Source organism: Spermophilus citellus (genome assembly GCF_964194105.1).
Source record: "Spermophilus citellus genome assembly, chromosome: 6".
NCBI lineage: Eukaryota > Metazoa > Chordata > Mammalia > Rodentia > Sciuridae > Spermophilus > Spermophilus citellus.
In genome coordinates this window covers 30,604,254-30,631,072 of record NC_138187.1, presented here as the reverse complement: position 1 = coordinate 30,631,072, position 26,819 = coordinate 30,604,254, and the positions used below count along the sequence as shown (strand labels likewise).

The window sequence follows — 26,819 nt, the reverse complement described above, 5'->3', positions numbered from 1 at the left end:
TGTTCTCTCTGGATGCTGACTCCCAAAGGGGGGTGGGGTGGGGGTGTGCAAATTCACCAGTTTGGATGGGGGGAGTAGGAAGAGGAATGGGGGGAAGGGTGGGGTGATAGGAATAGGAAAGACAGTAGAATGAATAGGACATGACTTTCCTACGTTCATATATTAATACATGACCAGTGTAACTCCACATCATGTACAACCACAAGAATGGTAAGTTATAATTGACGAATGTATATGTCAAAATACATTCTACAGTCATGTATAACTAAAAAGAACAAATAAAAATATTTTTAAAAATTAAAAATAAAATTAAAAAGAAAGAACATCTTATTACCATGTGACAAAAAAAAGAAAAGAAAAGAAAAAGAAGAAGAAAACTAAATGCTGTCTGTGTTTGGATCCTGATCCAGGAAAAATAATATCTATGGGGAACATTATTGGGATAACTTACTAAATTTGATATAGACTAGATATGAGATTATCCATATTAAGTTTCCTGAATTTGATCATTATACTCTGGATATTGAAGAAAATATGCTTGGTTTCGGGAGAGTCACTCTGAAGTACTTAGGAGAGAAGAGGAATGATATATGTAACTTTCTCTCAAATGGTTCAAAAAATGAAATGCTGAAAAGAATCCTGAATGTTGAGGGTGTGAGAACAAGCTTTGGGGTGGGTTTCAGAGTAGACTGTAGAATGAATTTAACTTATTTAACTTAGTAGAATTTAACTTATTTTCCCTAGCCTTAGAAATTTTATGATTATTTTATATGGTTCCTTAAAAGTAGTATTATGAATTTCAACCACCAAATTTAAGATTACTGACCCTGAGTTCTCCCTAGAAGAACCACTCCCCTTCCCACAGAAGTCCCTTCTTCAGAATTCTTCTGTAGTGAAGACCCACTGGAAAAGCCTCTCTCAGCTCCTGTTTGTCTGAAATGTTTTCACTTTATCTTTTCTTATGAACTGACTGGTGTCTCCCATATTCCTATGTCACCCCCAATGTGACTGTCTGTAGATAGCATCTTTATGGTAATGAAGGTTAAGTGAGGTGCTAAGCTCAGTCCTTCATGTTGGTCTTGAGGTCCCTCCCTGGACAGTTGCTATAGACTCTAACCCGGCCCTGATGGAGCTCTGGGGTATTTGGTAGTAGTGAGCCTTTATGGTGTTGAATACTTCATCCTAGCCGATGGCCTAATACCCAAGTGTCCAACATGTGAGCAGGTGCCTCTCCCACAGAAAACTTCTTTATCCTGACAGATGTCCATGAGGCTCTTGTCTGACCTGAGTCCAATCTATTCCTGCCAAGACAGCCACTCTCCAAGAGAACCTAGACTGGTGAAGAGGGTGTGTCAGTCAGGTGAGACACAGGAGGCAACTCAACAAAAGAGGTGCTATAACAAGTCCCAGATCCTGGAGACAAGAGGCAAGCACACCTCACAGGCCATTGGGAAAAAGAGGGAGCCATCAGGGATAAGCAGGAGCACCCAGCAGGTAAGAGACAGAAAGCAAGGGACCTGTGGACTGAAGCCTTCTTTGTGGTCCAGGACATTACCCAGGGAAATTTCCCATGAAGAATTCTAACTAGTGGCTTAAGAGCAAGAAGGCACAAGTTACAGAGTGGGGGGTGACACTGTGACTGGGAGGTAGTCACTGCAGGAAATGGGAGGTATGGGCTCAAACAAGTAGTTTGCATCAAGTAGTTTGCATAGGGAGGTGTCCCCACCAGGAGATTTTTAAAGGCAGATATCTGGATGAACCACAGTGTAGAACTGGGAGGAGGTGGAAAACTGGAAAGTGTGTCAAGGGTAACTAAGCACCGCTTCTGGTATGAGAAAGCTTTACTTATATTCAACATGGATGCCAAGGAAGCATACAGTTCTAAGAATTCACTCCATGAGGTTGTATGGATGGGGCCCTAATCCAGTAGGACTGATGTTGATGTTACAATAAGAAGAATAAATCAATCTCTCTCTCCCTCCCCAACCGCCTTTCTCTTTGTCTCTCTGTGTCTCCCTCTCTCTCTCTCTCTCTCTGTCTGCTCTCAACCCCAATTGATCCCTTTGGATTTCTATCACACCTAACATCTATTTCACATTTTCCATCCATGTTTTTCCTTTCTTGGATGAAACTGAAAATTTTCTTACATTCTTGCTCCCAATTCACTAATTCTTTCTCTGCTTCTGTCCAGCCTGCCTTTAAATATGCTCTTCATTTTTATTATAATTATTCTAGTTTTTATTTTAAGAGTTCTTTTTTACTCATATTGGTAAAAACCTCTTTTTGATTAATTCAATGTGTTTAAAGATACTAATTTCATATTTTTTCCAGTTGATCTAATATCTGGGAGTTTTGTAGATTGGGTTCTTCTGACTTTTTTTCCTGCTGTTTCTCACTCTTGCTGTGTTGTAACTGGTGTGTTTCATGATTGCTGAATGTCTGCAGCTCTTTTTCCTTATTATGTTCTCTGCAGAAAATTTTCTGCAATCTGAAAAAATGTCAGTTTCTCCAGAAATCACAGTTGATGTATTCAGGTGATCTGGAGGTATATGAGGCTAGACACACAACCTGGTCAGTGTGTGTGTGTGTGTGTGTGTGTGTGTGTGTGTGTGTAGCTGGGGATTGAACTCAGGACCTTGTGCATATAAGGCAAGCACTCTACCAACTGAGCTATATCCCCAGCCCTAGAGAATTTTTGAGCCACCCATATAGTGTCAAGTCAGGCTAAAAACCAGAGTGAAGACAGTGTATGGCTATCAATTCTTAGTGGATGCTTCCCCTACCCTTCCATTTACCAAATTTTGCAATGGTTCTCTTCTTTGTGCTCTTTGGTCCTGGGGATTTCTTGTTGGATCACCTCAGTCTGAGGATAAAGTCCTTTGAGACCCCAGTTTTTTGGAGACTCTCCTGATTGCCACTTTGGACAAACCCTGGGCTCTGTCATCTTTCCTTTGTAAAGCTACAAAACAACTGTTAAAGAATTAACCAGAAACCAGTATATGTGATAATGTTGCATAAAATAAATACATACAAATGAATGCAATAGGAGCTAGAGATATAGCCTCAGTGGTGGAGCACGAGGCCCTGAAGTCAATCCCCAGCACTGCAAAAAAAAAAAAAAAAAAAAAAAAAACAAGACACAGACACACAATTGAGGACAATAATACTGAGAAAATCTAAATAAGAATGTTGATTTTAATGTTAATATCCCAATAATGTACCCCATTTTGACAAGATGGTTACATTGGTAGAAACTAAGTACAGGATATAAGGGATCTCTGTATTACCCCTTACAAAACTGCATAATGTACAATTAAATCAATAAAAATTTCCAAAAAAGGGAACTGAAAATAGAGCATGTGAAATATCATCTCATTCATGTAATGCGTATTTATTCGTGCATTGCACAGAGAACTGTACGAGAGGACAGTCACCAAAATGTCACCAGTTTTTAATGCATGTGGCCATTCTTGGGGTAACTAATCTCCTCTGAATCGTTCCTCATTCTGGGTCCCATCACTGCTTCTCACATTTCCTGTGGCTGAGCTGCAGGCTCTCCATCAGCACACTGCCAGGACCCTCAGAACTCTCAGGTGGGACAGATGAAGGAGAGGAGCAAGTTCACTTCATTGCTCACAATGAGCTTCCCTGGGTGGATGTTGTCGGGCAGGGCCAGGCTGGAGGTCATTTCCCAAGCGTCCACAAAGGCCACACGGAGCCCAGCAAAGGCAGCTCTCAGGAGCCGGTTCACTTGCAGAGTGAACCAGTCACTGCCATACACAGACTTATAGCCAGTGTTGGCCAGTTTGATGACCACAAGGGTTCTGGGTTCCCGCTCCAGCAGGGCCATCACAGCTGCCCGAATCCCTGCCAGTCGTCTGGCAAAGATGGATGGAGGGAAGGTGGTGAAGTGGGCTCCCAGACCCAGCACCACCACGGTGTGGGGGCCCCCGGCCAGGCCCTCCAGCTCCTTGGCCACAGAGTGTAGGGAGGCCACTGGTGTGCGTTGGGAGCGCAGGGGCCAGCTGTGGGCTCGCCAGTGCAGCACTATGCCCCGAGTGGTCTCCACGGCCATCAGGGGCCCCACCTGATATATGGAATGTAGATCCACTGGTTTCAGGGCTGTTGGGAGGATGAGAGAGAAGTTTCCATAAGTTAACATATAACCGTGCGCCATATTATTTTACAAATAAAACTTCTAGCTCCCGCCTGCTTGCTTTATCAGACACAAACATTCTGTTCCTCAACTCCAAAAGCTCTCCCTAACAGTACCAACACTCTCTATGGCATTTGACTTTCCTCTGCTGGCCAACCTCTTCCAGAAATGTTCTTCCCTTTTTCCTTCTGTAATAATATACTGTCCCCTTGTTTCTACCTTTCTGGTCAATCCTTGTCCCTAATTATTGGCTTCTTATTTTCCCTGCACTTTATAAATAAAAGAATTCCCCAAATTCTATCCCTAGAATCTACTTTTCTTTTTCTTTTAATCTATAATATGTTTTATTTACTATCTCTACTTTTAACATACTTTGTGCACTTCTAAACATCTAGAAAAACCAGATGTTTCAAATGAGGACTTATATTTATTCACAATGTACACAGTAGTGTTGTTGAATAAATGATAGACAGGTAGCAATATTTATATCTGAAAGCATCTAAATAAGATCATGCTGGCCTAGAATCTTTCTTTCTTTCATTTCTTCTCTCCTATGTCACAAGTGACAGAGGCACAAGTGTCACTCAGATGTAATGTTACAATTTCACTTCCTAAAGTTCTTTTCAGAGGTCTCCCTTTCTATGAATTTTAACACAAAGTATACAAAAATGCGTTAGCTTACTAACTCTACTTTTGTGACACATTAGCAACCTCTGCATATCCAGAGACTAGATATTATAAAACTAGGACTCCTTTGTTCAGTACATATATAATATATTCAGTACAGCAAAGTTAAATGAAATGCACGTTATAGGGCAGTGGTAAACTGGGATTTTCAAGCACAAGCTAACAAAACACCTTTTGTAACTTCTTCCCTCCCACCTCCCTCAACCCAGTGAACAAGTACTGACAAGATACCATTCAGAGGTGGTTTAAGAATTCCAAACACAGTATTTCCTACTAGTTTTTAAAAGCTATTTACCAGGCTGGGATTGTAGTTCAGTGGAAGAGTGCTTGTCTAGCAAGCGTGAGGCCCTGGGTTTGATCCTCAGCACCACATAAAGACAAATAATCAAAATAAAGGTAACATGTCCATCTAAAACTTAAAAAATATATATTTTTTAAACAGCTATTTACAAAAAGTTTTATTTTAACTTCTACTTTAAAACATATCAAGCACTATTAAAGATATAGAAGGATTAAATATTCCACATAAGAATGTGTCCACTATGCACACATCAGTGTAAATAAATTGCACACATAGTAATGGTTATAATTTGATGTATCTTCTAGTATGACCATATCGTTCCTGACCCTTTCCCTCCTCCCTTTTTTCTGTCTACTCCCAGTTCAGTGGACAAGTACATGCATATGTAATGCTTAGAGATGGTTGAACAAATCATACCCAGCAGTCATTTACTGAAGTCAAGTTTTCCCATGAATTTAAACACAAAATGTAACAAACATGCTAATTTTACTACTTCTTCATGCACTGGAGACCTCTTTAATATCTAAAACTAAATGTTGCAAAATTGGGACTCATTTGCCCATTATATACACTACATACACAGCAAAACAAAATGCACCATACATACAGGAAACTGATGCCTGAAAATGTCCAGGTATAAACACACTAACATATTACCGTTTGCACTTGCTTCCCTCTCACCTCCTCCACATCACTGAACAAGGACAGACGGTACTATACTGCTCACAGAGGTGGCTTAACAGCTCCATTCCCAAAAGACTATATTCCATATGAATTTTGGCAAAAAGATATTTACAAAATGATATTTTACTAACTCTACATTTCACATACATTGGGACCTCTAAAATACCTAGACAGACTAGATATTTCAGGTAAGGACTCAACGTGTCCACTATGTACAGGACAGTGTTGCATAAACTACACATACAAAACAATAGTTCTACCTTGAAGATGTCTTCAAAATAGGAGCACCCTTCACTAATCCTATCCAAAGACATTCTTTCCTAAAAATTTTAACATAGAAACATACAACATTTGTTCACTAATTCTACTTTTGTCACACACTGCCAAGCACTTTAACATCTAGATAGACTAGATATTGATTAGGACTTATTTGCCCTTTAAATACAGTATGTACACAGCAAAGTAAAACAAAACGCACAGACATAAGGATACTCTTGCCTCATTAAGCACACTGGCATGATGCTCTGGAGAACTAGTATGCCACGTGTATTACCCAACAGGGGTTTGGCTATTGCCCCCAAAAACATTTTATAAGAATTTTAACAAAGAAATTTATAAAATGCATTATATTTTGCCACTTCTACTTTTAACATGCATCAAGCACTTTAGAACATCTAGGGCTAGCTTCTATTTCAGGTGCCCAATCAAAAAAGTACTTAGCTTTGTCAACTGTATATACAGATTGAGGAATAAAAGGCATACACAAAACAATGGTTATAATAGGAAAAATATCTTTTACACATAACCAGTCTGGCACAGGACCTTCTTCTCAAGGTCACAGTCTTCTCCATGTCCTCTAACCCACTGAACAAATGTGTTCAAGTGTTGCTCCTAGAGGTGTGAGAGTCACTTCCAGAAGACACTTCTTGTTGGATATTTTTAAAACAAATGGGCATTTCAAGACGTTATTTTCTGCCTCATAGTTCAGCAACCTCTACAACTAGAATGTCCAGATGTAGCAAAGGTTTTCAAAGGTTGGGGAGAAACTTGATTTTTAAATTTTGTTTTTTAATTGTAAGTGGACACAATGCCTTTATTTTGTTTATTTGTTTTCATGGGGTCCGAGGCTTGAACCCAGTGCCTCACACATGCAAAGCAAACCCAGGTCTTCTACAAACAGCTTTTGCAAAGGTCAGCGGCCACCTCCTATTGGTCACGTGCCTGTGCTCCTCTGCCTTTTCTCTCTTTGGTAGAATGAAGACCACCACCAGAGGGCCAAGGGCCGGTCCACCCGCATCCTCTGGGCTTCGCTCACCTTCCAGGGCAGATAATGCCATCGTGGGCCTTGTCCTCCAGATGGGGTGAGGGCCCTTGGACCCGTGCATGAACCAGCGCGAAGGACCCTGACCTCCGGCTCCGGTGTCCATTGCGGGACCACGCTCTCCTGTGCTCTCCTTCCCGGCCCCCCAAGACCTGCTGGCCCTCCAAGACCCTGCTGGCCTCGCCTGCCTGGCAAGGCTGCCAGGGGGTCATCCAGCAGCAGGGAGAGGCTTGCTTTCCTTCCCAGCCTGGGCCCCTCCAGGGCAGTCTCAGGGTGTCTGCAGGGCAGAGCCACAGCCTGTCCCCCAACACAAAAGAGCCACACTCTCTTTACCATTGACCTTCCCTGGGGATTCTTTGCCACCTCTTCAGATTTTGTCTAAGATCTGATCCTTAGTAAGCTTCTATTTCAGGTGCCCAATCAACATTTTCAAAATTTGCTTTGTTGCCTTGAATGCAATATGGATAAAGGGAATCTAGCATCTCCACACAAATCTTAGTTATACATGGACACAATATCTTTATTTTGTTTATCTATTTTTATGTGGTGCTGAGGATCAAACCCAGTGCCTCTCATGTGCGAGGCAAGCTATCTGCCACTGAGCCACAACCCCAGCCCAATTCCAGCCCTTTTTATGTTATATTTGGAGACAGGGTCTCCCATATTTGCCTAGGATCTCGTGGTGCTCCTGCCTCAATCCCCTAATCTCTGGAATTACAGGTGTACCCCTAGGACAGATTTCCAATGTTTTATCAGTTGAGGACACTTTTCTGCATGATGAATATGCTAATTATCTCATTTATGAAGGTTGTTCCATGAGTGTGAATGTATGTCAAAATTTAAATATCTGCCACTCATGGTTTGTCAGTTAGACCTCAACTAGCTGTTTTGTTGTGTTTTCTGCAGTGCTGGGGACTGAACCCAGGGCTTCCTGCAAGCTGGACAAGTACTCTACCACTGAGCTATATTCCCTGCCCTTTCTCAATTTTAAATTATTTTGAGACAGGATCTCGCTAGATTGCCCATCCTGGCCTTGAACTTATTATGCTCTTGCTTCAACCTCCCTAGTACCTGGAATCACAGGTGTGTGCCACTGTGCCCAGTCCAATTCACTGTTTAAAATAAAAGGGAACCTCAAATTGGACTTGGTGACTACAGTGACAATGTGGCTAATTTCTAAACTTTGCAGGATACCAAGAAAGCGTCCGAGCTTCCTTTCTGAGATTGGCTATAATATTAGGTGGACTTTCCTCAAAACCATGGTCAACAAGTGCTACAATTAGCCTGATGACAATTTTGTGATCAAATTTATAAGGGTCACGGCTATTGAACAGTGGTCCCAGTATGACAGACATTCTGGCTAGCTTTTCTATTATATCTTCCTATTTATCAGACATCTGAAGGACTGTAAATCAAAACATGTGTGTGTGTGTGTGTGTGTGTGTGTGTGTGTGTGTGTGTGTGATGCTGGGAATAGAACCTCGGGCCCTGCACATACTAGGCAAGTGCTCTGCCACTCGGTTAGAATCTAGGCCCTGCGATTTATAGTATATCTAAAGTAGGTACTGGTTGCTTGGAACAGAACAGAATTTCACTCAAAATCACTGCTAAAGATGCTGAGTATTTGCTTTTGTTTTCAAAAATGGCAGGAAGGTACTCAGAAGTCTTGTGATACTGTTTTCCATTAATCTTGACTATTTAGAAAAATGGAAGGTTTGGGATTGGGTTCTTCTAATTTTGAAGGGGACAAGACACATTCAGTGAAGTGACTGCCTCCTTAGGTGCTAAGGGAACCACTATCTCTACCAAGTGACTGTGCAAGATCAGCAAAAAATCCAACAACAGCAAGAAAAAAATTTGAGGTGCAGGGTGGTGGGTGAGATAAAATTTTGAACTTTGTGCCGGGCTGGGTGGCCCATGCCTATAATTCCCAGTGGTATGTAAGGCTAAGGAAAGAGGTTCTCAAGTACAAAGCCAGCCTCAGCAAGAGCGAGGTGCAAAGGTACTCAGTGAGACCCTGTCTCTCAATAAAATACAAAATAGGACTGGCAATGTGGCTCAGTGGTTGATTGCCCCTGAGTTCAAACCCCAGTACTCCTCCCAGCAAATGTGTGAACTTTGTGTTTTTCTCACTTTAATAATCTTTGAGAGACTCACTGAGGATTCTACTTAGAAATTAAATGAGGACTCTTGGAATCACCACACACTGTTATTTGAAAGGTTGGTGCTCTCATTTGAGTTCCATGGTAACTAAACCAGGAAGGCAGTCCAGTGATAATTCTGCCCTCCTCATTCACTCGCCTTTCAGGAGCACCCAGCATCCTGCCCACCTCTCCACCAAGCACCACAGTTTCCTTCAAATCCCTCTCTGGTCACCTGTTTCTTCATGAGTCCCCATGTGTCACTCACAGGGCACTGTGTCACGTAGATATTCCCACCACTGCCGAAGCGTGGAGTCCCCCATCATGTGCACAATGTGGCCAGCCAGGCAGCCCAGGATGCTGTCAACAGTGGGGAAGGACTGGCCAGAGCAGGACAGGGAATGCCATACATCTTGGTGGTAGAAGCCAGAGGGCTTTGGGGCCAGAAGGCCAGGGCGGCACTTGGTCTGTGGGGATAGCACTATAGGAAGGAGAAAAGCAGAACAGAATAAAAAACAAAAAGAACAAACATTAACATGTAGAAGATGTCAGGTACTCTTCTGTGTGCTTTACATGTATTTTTTCATTACTCTTTGACAAAACCTATGACATACCATTCTTATATCTGGTGAGAGTAGGGACACTAGGACATGAAATGTTAAGGAATATGTGATCAAGATCAATGATTGGCAGTTCAAAAAATAATGAACAGAACTCCTATGTGATGCAACAATACCACCCCTGGGTATATACTAAAAGGAAGTGAAATCAGGATCTCAAAAAGATTATCCACAGTTTCACATTCATTGGAGCATTATTCACAATATCTAAGACACGGAAATAACTGAGTGTCTAGCAATGGATCAATAGTTAAAGAAAACAGGACACACATACAGAGTAATATTATCCATTCTGAAGAAAGGACATTCTGCTTTTTAGGACAACATGGATGAACTTGAAGGGCATTATACTAAGGGAGATAAGCCAGACAGTTGGGCCTGGTGGTGCACCTCTGTAAACCCAGCAACTTGGGAGGATGAGATAGGTGGCTTGCAAGTTTGAGGCCAGCCTCGGCAATTTAGCAAGACCCTAAGTAGTTTAGTAAGATCCTGTTTCAAAATTTTTAAAAAAATAATAAAAGGGTTGGGGATGTAGTTCAGTGAAAAATGCCCCTTGGCTGAATTCCCTGTGTCCCCCGACACACACAAAAACAAAGAAGCCAGGCAGAGAAAGACAAATACCATATGATCTTACCTATGTAGAACCTAAAAATGAATTTTAAAAATAGAGTAGAATGAAGGTTGCCAGGGACTTGGAGAAAGGGCAAAATGGAAGATTTGGTTCAAAATGTACAAACTTGCATTTATAAGATCAATACATTCTAATGTATAGCATGGTGACAGTAATTCATAATTATCTGTATTATATACTTGAAATTTGCTAAGAGATTAAGTGTTATGTTGTCCTTATCACACTAAAAAAATACTAAAAATAAAACAACCAGGTAAACTATGAGAGACAATGGATGGGCCAATTGACTCAATTGTGGGTGATTGCTTCTTAACGTGTACCTATACCACATCAACACATTGTATGCTTTAAAAACATGCATTTCATTTGTCAGTTTTTCCTTGGTATAGCTAGGAAAATGAAAAAGCAAAAAGAAAAGGAATGAAACCCTGCCATTTGTGAAAACGTGGTTGATCTCCAGAGATGTTGTGTTAAGTGAAATAGGCCAAAGAAGGTCAAAGACCACTGGCTTCAATGACACAAGGGATCTAAACTATGAGACTCAAGAGGCAGACTGCAAAATGATGGTTGCCATGGGCGTAGGTGAAGAGAAAGCAGGAAGATGATGGAGAAAAGAGACAAAGTTTCAGTTTTACAGGATGAATAAGTCCAAGAGATCTACTCTACAACCCCTGAGTCTATAGTGAACAATACAGTATTGCAGAATGAAAATTTGCTGGGAGGGAAAAATCTTATGCCAAGTGTTACATACACCATAACAGTAATAATAAACACAAGTGGCAGGAGGAAATTTTGGAAGGTAATGAGTATGTTTTTTAACGTATATAGAGTATTTAATTAAAATATGCCTGGCTTGGTGGCACACGCCTGTAATCCCAGCAGCTCTGGAGGAAGATCCCGAGGGAGGAGGATCTCAAGTTCAAAGCCAGACTTAGCAACAGCAAGGCACTATGTAACTCAGTGAGACCCTGTCTCTAAATAAAATACAAAATAGGACTGGGGAAGTGGCTCCGTGCTTAAGTGCCCCTGAGTTCAATCCCCAAGACCAAATAAATATATAAATAAATAAAAATTTTAAAAATATATCATATTTTCAGGAGGGTATTAAAGCATATATTTTCCTTTACTATAGAACATCTCTAGATAAACAGGGCATGAAATGGCACTCAATTCCCTGCCCCATTATAGTAATCTATATAGAACAATAGATGGAAAACACATCCTCAGTGTTCTGTATATTCCAAAAATTGCAGAATAAAAATTGAGCTCCTTGGTCACAAAGTAAGATTTTAAAGTCTAATTTACTCTTGATCTTCTCTTCATCAGTCCCATCACAATCTTAAAGTATAATTGCTAGAAGTTGAATATGTTTATGGTACAGATTGTGGTGATGGTTTCATGGGTTGTGTTTATGGCCAAAGGCATCTAGTTGTACACAGCATTTAGTATGTCAATCCATACTTCAATGAAGTGGTTTGAAATCAGAAAAACAGTGACTGGCAGGGATAGTATGTGAATCCAAGAAGCCTGGTGTCACAGTCCATGCTGCTAACCCCTGTACTCTACCACCCTGGAAGGGAGAGGCTAGCCTCTTGGTCAAGGAACAAAACCCATATAGGTCCATCATCACCCTCCACTCCCAGCATGACTCAGCCTCACTCACCCCGACTGATGTTTTCTGTGGTTGCTGGTCTGATCAGAATTGGAGCAACACCCTGAGGTAGCAGCTTGTCAGTCACTTTGCTGGAGAAACAGAGAGAGAGAGAGAGCTTTGTGGGAAGGTCACCTGGTGAAATCTGGAGTTGCTAAAGGGATTTGATGATTGACTTGTCATTTCCCCTCTAATTCAAAAAAGGAATGAGAACATTCCAGTATAATTAGCACATTTATAATTTGGGACCATTATCAGGAGTCCTGGGGAGGGACTTTCTGCATTTCATCTACTCATTGGACTCTTGGCTTACTAAGAGTCAAGGTGAGGAAAGACAACCAAGCCAGATCACAGAGTTTTCTTTTTCTATAAATGGAAATACACAGAATGACAGGGATCACTTCCTGGCACTAAATTCTGAAAGGACAAAATCACTTCCTGGCACTAAATTCTGGAAGGACAGGGAGCAGAAGAATTTTTCATTGTTCTTACATGAACACTCAGACATTGAAGTCATACCTCTCCACTCTTTGAGTTGGGTTGTGCCTACTGATTTCCAAAGTTCAAAGGAGGTGGGGGGGGTTGCTTTACAGTGCAGAAACCTAACAAAAATCCCCTTGGCCAGGCAAACAAGGTTAACACCAATGGGCACAAACCACATTCATACTGTGTACCTGTGATGTCACCTGATGGAAATATAATTTACTTCCGCAATCTTCCTTCCTAAAATACACAATCCCAGTCTGATGATAAGCAAGAGACATCAGATATATTTCCATAGAGGGGAATCCCACAAGATAATTGATCAGTACTTCTCCAAAACTCAAGGTCATCAAAGACAAAGTCAGAAAGACTGTTACAACCAAGATAAGCCTGAATGTAATGTGGGAACTTGAATGGGATCTCCAATAAGAAATAAAAGACATTAGTTAAAAATCTAATGGATTGTAATGTTAATAATGCCTCACCACAAGTTCATGAATTGAAACAGATGTACCACATTCGTGTAAGATGTGAATCAGAAGAGATTCTATGCAGGAAATGAAACACTGGAACTTCACGCTATCTTCTCAGTTTCTCTGTTAATCTAAAACTGTTCTAAAAAATAATGTTTGTGAATATAAAAGCTGGATCTGTAGTTGTTTACCTAGTATGAAAATATTTGTCTACAAAACTCTCATACCTCAGGGCTGGGGAGGTAGCTCAATGGGTAGAGTGCCTGCCTCTCATGCACAAGTCACTGGGTTCAATCCCCAGCACCACAAAAAAAGAAAAAAAAAAAACACCTCATACCTCAATGTTCACAGCAGTCTTTTTATAACGGCCCAAACTGGAAATGACTCAGATGTTGATTGACAGGTGAATGGGCGAACAAATAGTGCTACCTCCATAAGACACAAGACGTTCAGCAATAGGAAGGAAAATATACTGATATACAACCACAGAGATGAGTCTCAGAAACATTTCACAGACCCAAAGGCAGATACAAGACTGTATACTGTGTGATTCTGGTTTTATGCAATTCTACAAAAGGCAAAACCCATATTTACTGTCAGAAGTCTATTTGGTTGCCTGGGACTGGAGGTTAGTACAGGAAAGAAATTGACAGTGAAGGGGTGCAAGAGAACGTTAGGGGCAAATATTCTCTAGCTTGACTGTCTTGGCAATCACAAAACACATTGACTTGCACATTAGAAACATGGTTATTTCATTGCATGTAAATGAAACTTCACTAAATTTGATTTTTTTAATGTTTAAACGAAAAGTTAAAACAGCTCCAGTCTTCCATTATTTGTTTGGTTTTTTGTTGTTGTTGTTGTTTTCTTTTCTTTTTAGTACCAAGAACTGAACCCAGGGGTGCTTAACCACTGAGCCACATCCCCAGCCCTTTTTTATTTTTATTTTTATTTTTATTTTTTGTTTTGAGACAGAGTCTTGCTGAGTTGCTCAGTGCCTCACTAAGTTGCTGAGGATGGCTTTAAACTTTGGATCTTCCAGCCTCAGCCTCCCAAGATAATGGTATCACAGTTGTGCACCACCACACCCATCCCATTATTACCTCCTTCTGTAGCTATAACTCCGTCAGGCTCCTTTACCCTCTTCTATGCATCATTAAAAAATGTCTTTATTGTGTACGTAATATATAGATCTATTAGATATTAACATTTTGCCAGACATGAATCCAATCTTTCTTTAAAAAGAAATTGATCAATAACTAAAATGTTAAAATACTAATGCTAAATGCAGGAGAGGACACAGAGAGACTGGGTCTCTTAAACATGGCTGGTGGGAATATAAAATGGTATAGCCACTCTGGCAAATAGTTTGGCAGTTTCTTTTTCTTTCTTTCTTTCTTTTTCTTTCTTTCTTTCTTTATTTATTTATTTTTTATTGGTTGTTCACAACATTACAAAGCTCTTGACATCATATTTCATACATTAGATTGAAGTGGGTTATGAACCCCCAATTTTACCCCAAATGCAGATTGCAGAATCACGTCGGTTACACATCCACAATTTTACATAATGCCCTATTAGTAATTGTTGTATTCTGCTACCTTTCCTATCCCCTACTATCCCCCCTCCCCTCCCCTCCCATCTTCTCTCTCTACCCCATCTACTGTAATTCATTTCTCTCCTTGTTTATTTTCCCATTCCCCTCACAACCTCTTATATGTAATTTTGTATAGCAATGAGGGTCTCCCTTCATTTCCATGCAATTTCCCTTATCTCTCCCTTTCCCTCCCATCTCATGTCTCTGTTTAATGTTAATCTTTTCTTCCTGCTCTTCCTCCCTGCTCTGTTCATAGTTGCTCTCATTATATCAAAGAAGACATTTGGTATTTGTTTTTTAGGGATTGGCTAGCTTCACTAAGCATAATCTGCTCTAGTAGTTTGGCAGTTTCTTGTAAAACTGAACATCTACCAATTGCACAACCAGGAAACTGCACTCAGGCATTTTGTTCCACATATATGACAAAAGAATCTTTTTTTAAACAAAAGAACCTGTATATAAATATTCATAGAAGCTTTATTATGATAGTTAAAATCTGGAAACACCCCAGTGTCCTTCAATGGGCAAATGGCTCAACAAACGTACACAGTGTCAAGAAAAAGGAGTGAATTATCAATAGATGCAACAGCATGGATGGGTCTAGAGAACTTTGTGTTTGTGGAAAAAAATCTCAAATGACTGCATTACTGTCTGATTCCACTTATAGAACCATCTAGAAATGACAAAACTGTGGAGATAGAGAACAGAAAAGAGTTACCAGGTGATAAGAACAGGCACTGGGGAGTGGGAGAGCCTAGAAGGGAGAGCAGAGGGGTTTCCTTTTGGAGAACATTTCTGAATCTTGATTGTATTGGTGGTTACACCAATCTATACGTAAGGTGAATTTGTAGAGAAACACACACACACACACACACACACACACACACACACACACACCCCTACATGGACCAGTCAAAGGAAACTGAATGATTTTGTGGTCTGGTTAACAGAATTGTATCAAAGCTTATTTTCTGTTTTGATTTTGTTCTTCATATATTAAATGTTGCCATTGGGGGAAATTGGGCCAGAGGGGCAGATGATTCAATGTATTCTTTTTGCAACTTCTTGTGGGTCTATAGTTATTCACAATCAATGGTTAAAAATGAATAGATTAATCATTACAGGTTCCTCAAGCACACCCTCCATGCTCCTGCCCTCTTTCATACTGTTCCTCAAAAAGATGAAGTCACTATTATGAATTCAGTATTTATATTCTCATCCATATTTGATACAGTTGATACATGTTTATGAATTCAAAATACTAATTGGAATTGTTTGCAAGTTTTAAAACTTTAGCTATAATATGTATATATCATTACTCATTATGTTTTCAAGATTTAGTAACGGTGTAACTAATGGTATTAACACACCTACCAGTGGATATGAGATTTTCTACCACTACCCATCCTCAACACTCTTTGTTTTTCCAGATTAAAAGGTTTTGTCCATATAAAAATTAAAGACATTATATTTGGGAGTCAAGTGTGGTGGTGCATGCCTGTAATCCCAGCAACTTGAGAGGCTGGGGCAGGAAGATTGCAAGTTCAACACCAGCATCAGCAACTTAGTGTGGCCCTAAGCAACTTAGCAAGAACCTGACTCAAAATTTAAAAAAATTAAAAGGAACCCCCCCAAAAAAACATATTATATCTTGATTTCATTGTAAATTTCCCTCATTGATTATGAGGATGAGTATATATTTTTTATTCACTATTCAAATCTTTCTTCTGTGATTTCTTATTTATATTTTTTCCTTATTGCTCTATTGGGCTATATAACATTTCTTATTGCTTTGTAATATTTCTTTACTTACTCCTAGTACTAATGTTATTATATCAATTAAATGTGTTATAGATATCATCTCCCAGATTTTAGTTTGACTTAATTAAGTTACTTTTTGTAAGGGAGAAGTATTTGATTTCTATGTAGCCCAATTTAACTATATTTTTCTTTGTGACACCATAATAGTATTTTCCTGATCCCAAATCAATTTACCAATAACATAAAACAAACCCAGAGACAAATATCCAGAATAGCATTGCCTTGAAATTTATGAAGTGAAAACTGCTGTGTTATAAAGACATATCATTGGGGCTGAGGTATAGCTCAGTGATAGAGCACATGCCTAGCATGCAAGAGGCCCTGGGTTCAATCTCTAACACCACAAAGAGAGAGAGGAAGCTGATCATAACCTATAAATCTATAAACACAATATAATACATTTATGTCTGAAGCTATTAGATTAAGCAGACACAAAATATTAGTGAAGATATAAAAGTTGAGAATTTAAAACTTAACAAGTTAGATTAAATAGGGTCAGAATTCTTTCTGGAAAAATACAGAATGTAAATTACTTTCAGTGAAATGTGGCATCCAAAGAAAAAGCAGGAGTCACTGTGATTAAAGACGTGTGCAGATATTTAGTAGATTTTTAATTTTAGGGGGTATTTTTAATTTTAGGGGTATTTCAACCCTAAACTCTCAAAATTCAAAAAATTTAAAAGTTAATAATTCACAAATCATTTACAAATTACCCAAAAACTTTAAAAGTAATTTGTAAATAACTCATGAATTAAAGAGGTAACAACTGTAGAAATTATAAAATATGTAAAACACAATAAAAATGAAGCCTCCATATGTAAAACTTTGGAGAATACAGCTAAAGCTGTACTCAGAGGGAAATTCATATCCCTGATCATTTTTACACAATAAAAGGAAGACTGAAATAGATGGTGTTAAGTGTTCTGAATCATGAAACTACAAAAAAGGAAATAAACTCTATAAGAAATTGAAGAAACCAATGTCAAAGATGCCACCCAAACTCATGAAAAAGAATGGCACACCTAGGTATTCACAACATATTTTGCTGAAAATAATTTAAAAATCTACTAAATATCTGCAGTAATGAACTCTTGGGTTGAAACAGAAATGAAAGCAAGAGCCTAGATAAATAAATGAAGCACTTCAGCTACTTTTGCCCTGAGATAAGTTGTGTTGTATTTAATGCTTTGCCTCTTATCTAGAGAAGTCCTCATAGAACTTCAAATCTAAGATCAATCAAAATCCTCTCTGAAGATACAGCCTGACCATGTACTATATGTCTGTCTAGCAATGTCTGTCACTTGGTAGTTGCCCAAGGAGCTCATGTTGGAATTGAGTAGAAATAATTGCTGAGGGGTGCAAGCGGTAGAAGTGGTGGAGGGCCACTGGATCACAGGAGTGAGTTTGGGAAGGAAAGATGACACTTAGGGTTGGGATCCATATCCCAGATTCTGGGTTTCTTACCCTGCCAGCAGGGCGTCATCACGTGGTGTGGTCACCTTCAGGTAACTCCCACCTGAGTGAGCAACCAAAGAGTTGCAGGGCAGAGTAGGGGGTTGAGCACAGAACCAGAGCTCACCAGAAACCACATCCCTGTACTGGCAGGTATGCCCTTTGGCTCCAGTTGAGTGAGGGTCAACATTGCAAATCACAGTCTCTTTAACACCAGAACTTCCCTGGAAATACCCCTTAAAATTAACAGTGGCCCTCTTCTCTTCCCAGATTCTGCGCAGAACCCCAACAGCCTCACTGGAGTGGATCAGCCGCACTTGCACCTGGGCCCTCCCAGCCCAGAGCAGAGGGAAGGACAATAGGTATGTGCCATTCTCCAGATCCTGGACATCCCCGGGGACCCCTGCTCTCAATTCTGGACCCAGCAATCTTGCCTGAAACAGATCCCCACCATGGGTCTTGGGCCTGCCTTGGTGGTCCCTGGCCACAAGGACAACCTCCAGGTAGCCTCCCAGGGCATAGGTGTCCTGAGCAGGACCCCTCAGGTGGTAGGTGGAGGTCTTGGGGCTGGTGGAGGCTAAAAAGTTCCCCCCATCTCCTGGAGTCAGAGGCCAGTATAGAAGGTGAGTCAGGTTGGAGAGCTCCTGGGGGAGACAGTCCAAGAGGGAGGGTGATTCCACAGAGTTGGAGACATATTTAGAGACAGGCCGGGGTCCTGGAGCCCGATAGATGACGTTGTCAGTCCAGGACATCTTGAAATAGAACACCTGTGGAGAGAGAAAGAGGAATCTGTTGGTGGTTTCTACTTCTCTCATTTTCTTCCTGGAAGGAGATTTCCATTCACCAAAGCTCAGTCCCCTCTGCCAGGTAGGACCCAGGGCATCTCCCTACCTGTATCATACTGTCTGACTCTCATAAGCCTGGCATCCAAGTCACCACCATCTTTATTCAAAAGAAGCATCTCATGTTGCAAAGGTGAAGTTAGTTCAACTGCTTCCTTCCCTTAGCCTTCTTATTCCGTCCACTGCCAACTGTCTCCCCATATCCACCCACTCCCTGAGTTATGAGCCAGTCTAGACCCAACCCTCAGATCTCTGATTTCCTCACTCTTCACAAATCCTGCTTCCTCCCCGGAGCCTGGTATTCTCAGTGACCTTCCCCTTCTCCTTGTGTTATGGGCCAGGCTATACGGGCAATGACCAGATTCCATTTTACCCTGATCATGTAAGAAAGTCTCCTCCCATGAGAAAACCCTGACTCTGTACCCAAAATAGTTACCTAGCATAACATACTTGGCAACATAAAATAGTAATTCTTATACAATGTAAAATTGTTCTCTTTGGTGTTCATTTTTCTTGGACAAGAATATCTAACTTGTACTGAACTAGGGTCATTTTGACCCACTTCCCTTCTGCTTGCTTGCTGTGTGCCAACCTGGAAAGTCTCATGGGAAATATCAATGTACCCATTGCATTATCTCGCTAACGGCCCAATTCAGCTTCTGTACCAGCTTACTTGCAGCTATGTCAACCAGATATGATTTTTGTGGATTTTGCCTTTAAATATCTTAAAGAGCTCAGGCTCAGGGCTGTTCCTTGCAGAGACCGTTATGGGTCCTGCAGGGTACAGTCCCTGGATGGCCAGCTAAATAAAGACTCTTCAATTTGGACAAAACTGGGACATGGTGTGTTTTCTGAGTGACATGCCTCACAATTCTGCAACTCCCCCACTGCCACATCCTATATATATATATATATATATATATATATATATATATATATATATAGAGAGAGAGAGAGAGAGAGAGAGAGAGAGGGGGGGGAGGAAGAAGGAGGAGGAGGAGGAGGAAAAAGGAATGGGGGGGAGTCTGAGAAAGACACTTTTAAAGAATAGTAAACTCAAAAAACTTATTCTACCAAATACTAAGACTCGCTATTTATCAGTGAAATTAAAAGTTTCTCAAAATCCCAACGGCATTTCTTATAGAAATAGAGAAAGCAATCAAGAAATTCATATGGAAAAATAAAAGACCCAGAATAGTAAAAACAATGCTAAGCAGGAAGTGTGAATCAGGCGGTATAGCGATACCAGATTTCAAACTATATTACAGAGCAATAGTGACAAAAACAGCATAATACGGTACCAAAATAGGTGGGTGGACCAATGGTACAGAATAGAGGACACAGAGACTAATCCACAAAGTTACAACTATCTTATATTTGATAAAGGGGCTAAAAGCATGCAATGGAGGAAGGATAGCATCTTCAACAAATGGTGTTGGGAAAACTGGAAATCCATATGCAACAAAATGAAACTGAATCCCTTTCTCTCGCCATGCACAAAAGTTAACTCAAAATGGATCAAGGAGCTTGATATCAAATCAGAGACACGGCATCTGATAGAAGAAAAAGTTGGCTACGATCTACATATTGTGGGGTCAGGCTCCAAATTCCTCAATAGGACACCCATAGCACAAGAGTTAATAACAAGAATCAACAAATGGGACTTACTTAAACTAAAAAGTTTTTTTCTCAGCAAAAGAAACAATAAGAGAGGTAAATAGGGAACCTACATCCTGGGAACAAATCTTTACTCCTCACACTTCAGATAGAGCCCTAATATCCAGAGTATACAAAGAACTCAAAAAATTAGGCAATAAGATAACAAATAACCCAATCAACAAATGGGCCAAGGACCTGAACAGACACTTCTCAGAGGAGGACATACAATCAATCAACAAGTACATGAAAAAATGCTCACCATCGCTAGCAGTCAGAGAAATGCAAATCAAAACCACCCTAAGATACCATCTCACTCCAGTAAGATTGGCAGCCATTATGAAGTCAAACAACAACAAGTGCTGGCGAGGATGTGGAGAAAAGGGTACACTTGTACATTGCTGGTGGGACTGCAAATTGGTGCGGCCAATTTGGAAAGCAGTATGGAGATTCCTGGGAAAGCTGGGAATGGAACCACCATTTGACCCAGCTATTCCCCTTCTTGGTCTATTCCCTAAAGCCCTAAAAAGAGCATGCTACAGGGACACTGCCACATCGATGTTCATAGCAGCACAATTCACAATAGCAAGACTGTGGAACCAACCCAGATGCCCTTCAATAGATGAATGGATTAAAGAAATGTGGCATTTATACACAATGGAGTATTGCTGCATTAAAAAATGTCAAAATCATAGAATTTGCAGGGAAATGGATGGCATTAGAGCAGATTATGCTAAGTGAAGCTAGCCAATCCCTAAAAAACAAATGCCAAATGTCTTCTTTGATATAAGGAGAATACCTAAGAACAGAGTAGGGTCGAAGAGCATGAGAAGAAGATTAACATTAAACAGGGATGAGAGGTGGGAGGGAAAGGGAGAGAGAAGGGAAATTGCATGGAAGTGGAAGGAGACCCTCAGGGTTATACAAAATTACATACAAGAGGAAGTGAGGGGAAAGGGAAAAATAATACAAGGGGGAGAAATGAATTACAGTAGAGGGGGTAGAGAGAGAAGAGGGGAAGGGAGGGGAGGGGAGGGGAGGGGGGATAGTAGAGGATAGGAAAGGCAGCAGAATACAACAGACACTAGAATGGCAATATGTAAATCAATGGAAGTGTAACTGATGTGATTCTGCAATCTGTATATGGGGTAAAAATGGGAGTTCATAACCCACTTGAATCAAAGTGTGAAATATGATATATCAAGAACTATGTAATGTTTTGAACAACCAACAATAAAAAAATTATATCAAGAAAAAAAAAGTTTCATTAAAAAGTCTTACCATAAAGCATTAATAATTAATAAGAGGTACATGAATAGACAAACAGAATAAGAGAATGGAGTATTTACAAATAGTCACTCTAAGTAGATGAAAGAACAAACATGAAAGACAAAAACTATGAAGATTTTTAGGTGACAAATTAGGAGACTGAAGGGTTATGGAAAATAATATGCCTACAAGACAGCTCCTCAGAAAAACCGAAGGGACAGTGTGACTCGGGAGGAGGGAGGGGAAATTAGCCAGACATTAAACCTGTCCCAGAACATCCTTTCTATTAGCAATGGGCCAACAGAAAGGAAAAAAGCAAACTTTTATCCCTTCCCAGATTCACCCCAGCATCTCCACCAAAAGCAAATATTTGCCCCTTCCCAACCCCAATGGGTCCTCAAGGAAGGAGGCAAATACTGAAATTCTGGGCCCTGGACTTTACCCTTCCCCATTGCAGATGAGTCCTGGAGGGAGAAAACCAAATAGTGAAGCTCTAGGTGACAGTGGGTCCCAGAGGAAGGAAGATAAGCAGTGAACACCAACTTGTAAGCTTTTCCAAATGATCCGAGGTTTGCTTCCCATCTCCTGCCTCTGTCCTTTGGTCACATGCACTTACAGAGACTATGTTCACATGTTTTAGATGAAGAAAACTAAACATAACTTTGATAACTGACAAACCCAACTTTGTAAAGTTGAGAAAAGATACCATTTGTTAAATGTCATTGAATGGTTTATTAAAGATCCTATTGCAAATGAAAGAAACTGCGAGGAAGCAGATATTTGCGACATACAACTAACTAAGCACTAAGAACCAGGATATATAAAGAAATCCTATGATTTAGAAAGAATACAGACAACTTGACAGAAAAATAAGCAAAAACTTGAACTGATCCTTTGCAAAAGACAACATCCAGAAATTCTGAATGATTAGGTAATGGTAAATGAAAACCACAATGAGATGCTATCACATACCCACAAAGTTAGCCTAAATGCCACTGTACCTGGTATTAATAGATGGAGGTCCCTGGGAACTCTCAGAGATTGCTTATAGAGTACAAATCAGTTCAAACAACCTGAACTGCAGACCATAAAAAGATAGGAACTCCCTGATTCATTTTATGTTACCACCTGCTCTTGATATCAACAGCAACCCTGTCTCATGTGCATTTACAGATATGAAAATTCTAAATAAAATACAGCAATAAAACAAATGGATAATAGACTTTATTCCAGTAGCTTTTATTTCAGAAACACAAAGGTGGTTCAATATCAAGAAATCTGTCATTGCTGCGTCTGGAGCTGTAGCACAGTGGTAGAGCACTTGCCTAGCACATGTGAGGCACCAAGTTTGAGCCTCAGCACCACAAAAAAAATAAACAAATAAAATAAAAGTATTGTGTCCATCTCTAACTAAAAGTATATTTTTAAAAAAGACATCTACCAATGCAATGTACTATTTCAAAGTCTAAAGATGAAAAAGAAATAGCCCATGCGAATTTACTAATAGATGCTGAAATGGCCTCTGATTTGTCAGCATCCATTCCTAGTTAGAAATCCAAGTAACAGAAGAAGAAACGACTTAAATATAATGAAAGGTACTTTCCTCTGCGGCCTATCCCTTCAGAGTCATACCAATTTTCTGGAGTGAATAATCTGGTTGCTGAGAATGGTCTTCATTCTCACAACAGATGTGGCAAAGGAAGATATAATATATGTAAAAAATCCTAAAGACTCCACCAAAAAACTGTGAGAATTGAAACTCATTCAGCAAAGTCACAAGACACACAAAATTAATATACAAAAATCAATACCATTTTTAAACACCAGTAATACACTTGCCGAGAAAGAGATCAAGAAAGTGATCACATTTATAATAGTCACAAAAAATAATAAAATTTCTAGGAATAAATTTAACTAAGAAAGTGAAAGTCCACCACAATTTTATATAAGACACCGATAGAAGAAATTGAAGAGGACACGGCAATAAATAAATAAAAATGAGAAGCTATCCCAAGTTCATGGATTGGAAGAATTTAATGTTGTAAACATGTTTAGACTACTCAGAGCAATTTACACATGCAATGTAATCCCCCAATGGCATTCTTCACAGAAATTGAAAAAAAAAGTTCTAAAATGAATGTGAAATTGTAAAAGACTCCAAATAGCTAAAGTAATCTTGAGCAAAGAGAATGAAGCCAGAGACCTCACAATATCTGACCTCAAAGCATATTACAATGTTGAAGTAACCAGTGAAGCATGATATGGGCATTAAAGCTGACACATGGAGAACCCAGAAATCGACCCACTCATCACAGCCAACTGATCTTTGGCAAAGGTGCCAGAAACATACATTGAAGAAAGAACAGTCTCTATGAACAGTACTGGGAAAAGTGGATATTCATATGCTGAAGAATGAAACTGGTTCCTCTCTCTCATCATATACAAAAAAAAAAAAAAAACCAAAAAACAAAAACAACAACAACAAAAAAAAACCCAAAAAACAAAAACAACAACAACAACATCAACAACAAAAAAAAAACACAAAATGGATCAAAGTCCTACATGGAAGACCAGAAAATATAAAACTACCAAAAGAAAACATAGCAGAAATATCTTAATATATTGATATAAGCAGTATTTTTTAAAAATATACCCAAGTAAGGCAACCAAAGCAGAAAATAGACAAATTCCATTTGTCTATTTTATTGAACTAAGACACTATTATGTTGAAATAAGAAAACTCTGCATAGCAGAGGAAACAATCAACAGAGGGAAGAAACAAACTGGAGAATAAGTTAAAATATTACTAACATTCAGAATATACAAGGAACAGCAAGAAAAGATCCAATTAAGAAATAAGCAAATTGCTGGTCATGGTGGCACACACCTGTAATCCCAGCAGCTCAGGAGGCTGAGGCAGAAGGATTGCAAGTTCAAAGTCAACTTTGTGAAGTCCTAAGAAATTTAGTGAGATCCATTCTCAAAATCAAAATAAAAAGGGCTGGGGATGTGACTCAGTGGTTAAGTGCCCCTGATTTAATCCCAGTACCTCACTCCCCAACAAAGAGCAAATGATCTTAGTAGACGTTACTCAAAAGAATGTACACATAAACAAGTACATGGTGTGATTACTTTTCTAAGAAATTCAAAGTCAGGCAAAATTAAACTATACTGTCATAAGTCGAGGTATTGGCTACCTTGGAAAGAAGTGAGGGTGGGAGTGACAGGAAGAGGGCATGAGAGGAGGCTTCTGAGGGTGATGGAAATTTCCATCTCTCAACTTGGATCAAGATCACACAGGTGTGGTATCTTTGACTTTTATTGAGAATTTAAGATTTTTATCTGTGTTGTAGCTTAACTACTTTTACAAGGTAGAAAGTTCTGGCTGAGACCCAAAGAAGTCTCACTCACCCTTTCACATGGACAAGGTTACTCTGGAAATGAAGTGGACACCTTCTTTGGATCTATTATTAAGGGTCTAGGATTTTTCTATTTAACTCTTTCATTGGTCTTAGGATGAAGACTGACTTGTCAAGGCATACTGAAGATCATCCACTTTCTAAGAAAAGTCAGAAATCTCTATTTCCATGCAAAATATCCTACTGTTTTTTGAGTGCCACAGCATGAATTTAGAGCTCAAAATTATCTATCATTGAAAGCTCAGTGTTAACTGATGCACAGACAGGGAAATGCATTCTCTGGAAGGTTTCATGGCTTCTGGCCTTTCCCGGGTTCCTCAGTGAAGCAATAAAATGTCACTCCATTCAATTGCTCACTTGCTCTTTCTGTAGTCAGGATTTTTTTTCTGATATAAAGCAAAACTGAACACCATAGACTTCCATCTCTTTCTTTTACACTGGGGCAGAAAGAAAACAAAAAACTTTGGGAAGATGAGAAAACTATGAACATCATGAATTGCTTTTTTTTCTCTCCATTGGGATTTCCCCATAACAATTTCTTACACCTGAGAGGAAACCCAAATAAACCTCTTGGCATCTCTTGGTTTTAGTTGATTTTTTCCTTTTACTTTTCTTTTTTGATACCAGAGATTGAACCTAGAGGCGCTTCCCATTAAGCAACACCCCCAGCCCTTTTTATTTATTTATTATTTTAATTTTGACACAGGGTTTCGCCAAGTTGCTTAGGGACTTATTAAGTTGCTGAGGCTGGCCTTCAAATTTTGATCCTCCTGCCTCAGTTTAGTTGACTAATTTTGGAGATTACACAGTTGAATGACGTACGATGATTCTTTTCCTATTTGCTGTCAATGCTACCTCAGATTGAATCCACCTAATAAGTTAAAACTGTTCTCTGGCAAAAAAAAAAAAAATAATAATAATAATCGCCTCTTGCTCTTCTCCCCTGTTCTGTATCTTAAGGATTAATTACAAGGTAGCTATTCCTGGAAAAAGGGACTTGCTGATAGTATTTTTTCTGGGTCTCTGAAAGACCCAGAGTATTCGGTGACTTCAGATAGCAGTGGCATGTATGTCAGAAAAACAGACGACCTAGAAATTTGTGACCACTTCTAGCGTCCTATCCATCTGTCTGAGACTAAAAGTATACCTCCTCCAAATCCCTATGTAAGCATTGTGCTTGAGTCCCTTGAGCAAGATGGCTCTTAAGGACCAGAGTCCCCATTTTCCAACTTGCTGACTTGTTGCCAGTAAGGCCCTTCCCCATAACTCTGTTTCTTGAGTTATTGCTTTCTTCGGGAGGCAGGGGAACCAGCTTTTTGACATTACATTCTGAATTTGTTTTAGATTCCCTGATGGAGCTCAAGATCCAACCTGGTCACCCTCTTCCTTAAACTGATATTCCACCGTGCAGTTACTCTTTCTTGAATCCAATGAGTTTGAGGTCAAAAATTTGTGCGCTTCCATTCATCCTCTCTCCTACAATCTAAACTGGAGATTGCATAAGGAAAGAAGAAATGAGCCAGCAATGAGAGGAATCAGAGGCGAGGGAAGTACTCACCCAAACCAGAAAGAGCAACCCCGCAATTAGAATCTTGTAGCCCTTGAATTGCTCCAT

At 39.8% G+C, this 26,819-nt stretch overlaps 1 protein-coding gene across 1 annotated transcript; it reads right to left on the bottom strand.

Annotated features, from left to right (window-relative positions):
- Positions 1 to 3,355: 3,355 nt before the first annotated feature.
- On the bottom strand, positions 3,356 to 26,819 carry LOC308652508 (NXPE family member 3-like; the record flags this gene model as incomplete). The annotated part of the gene is made up of 5 exons (XM_081300348.1): positions 3,356 to 4,122; positions 9,559 to 9,771; positions 12,205 to 12,284; positions 18,031 to 18,785; positions 26,763 to 26,819. 5 exons carry the CDS (start codon positions 26,817 to 26,819, stop codon positions 3,590 to 3,592), a joined length of 1,638 nt encoding a protein of 545 aa, XP_081156474.1. The 3' UTR covers positions 3,356 to 3,589.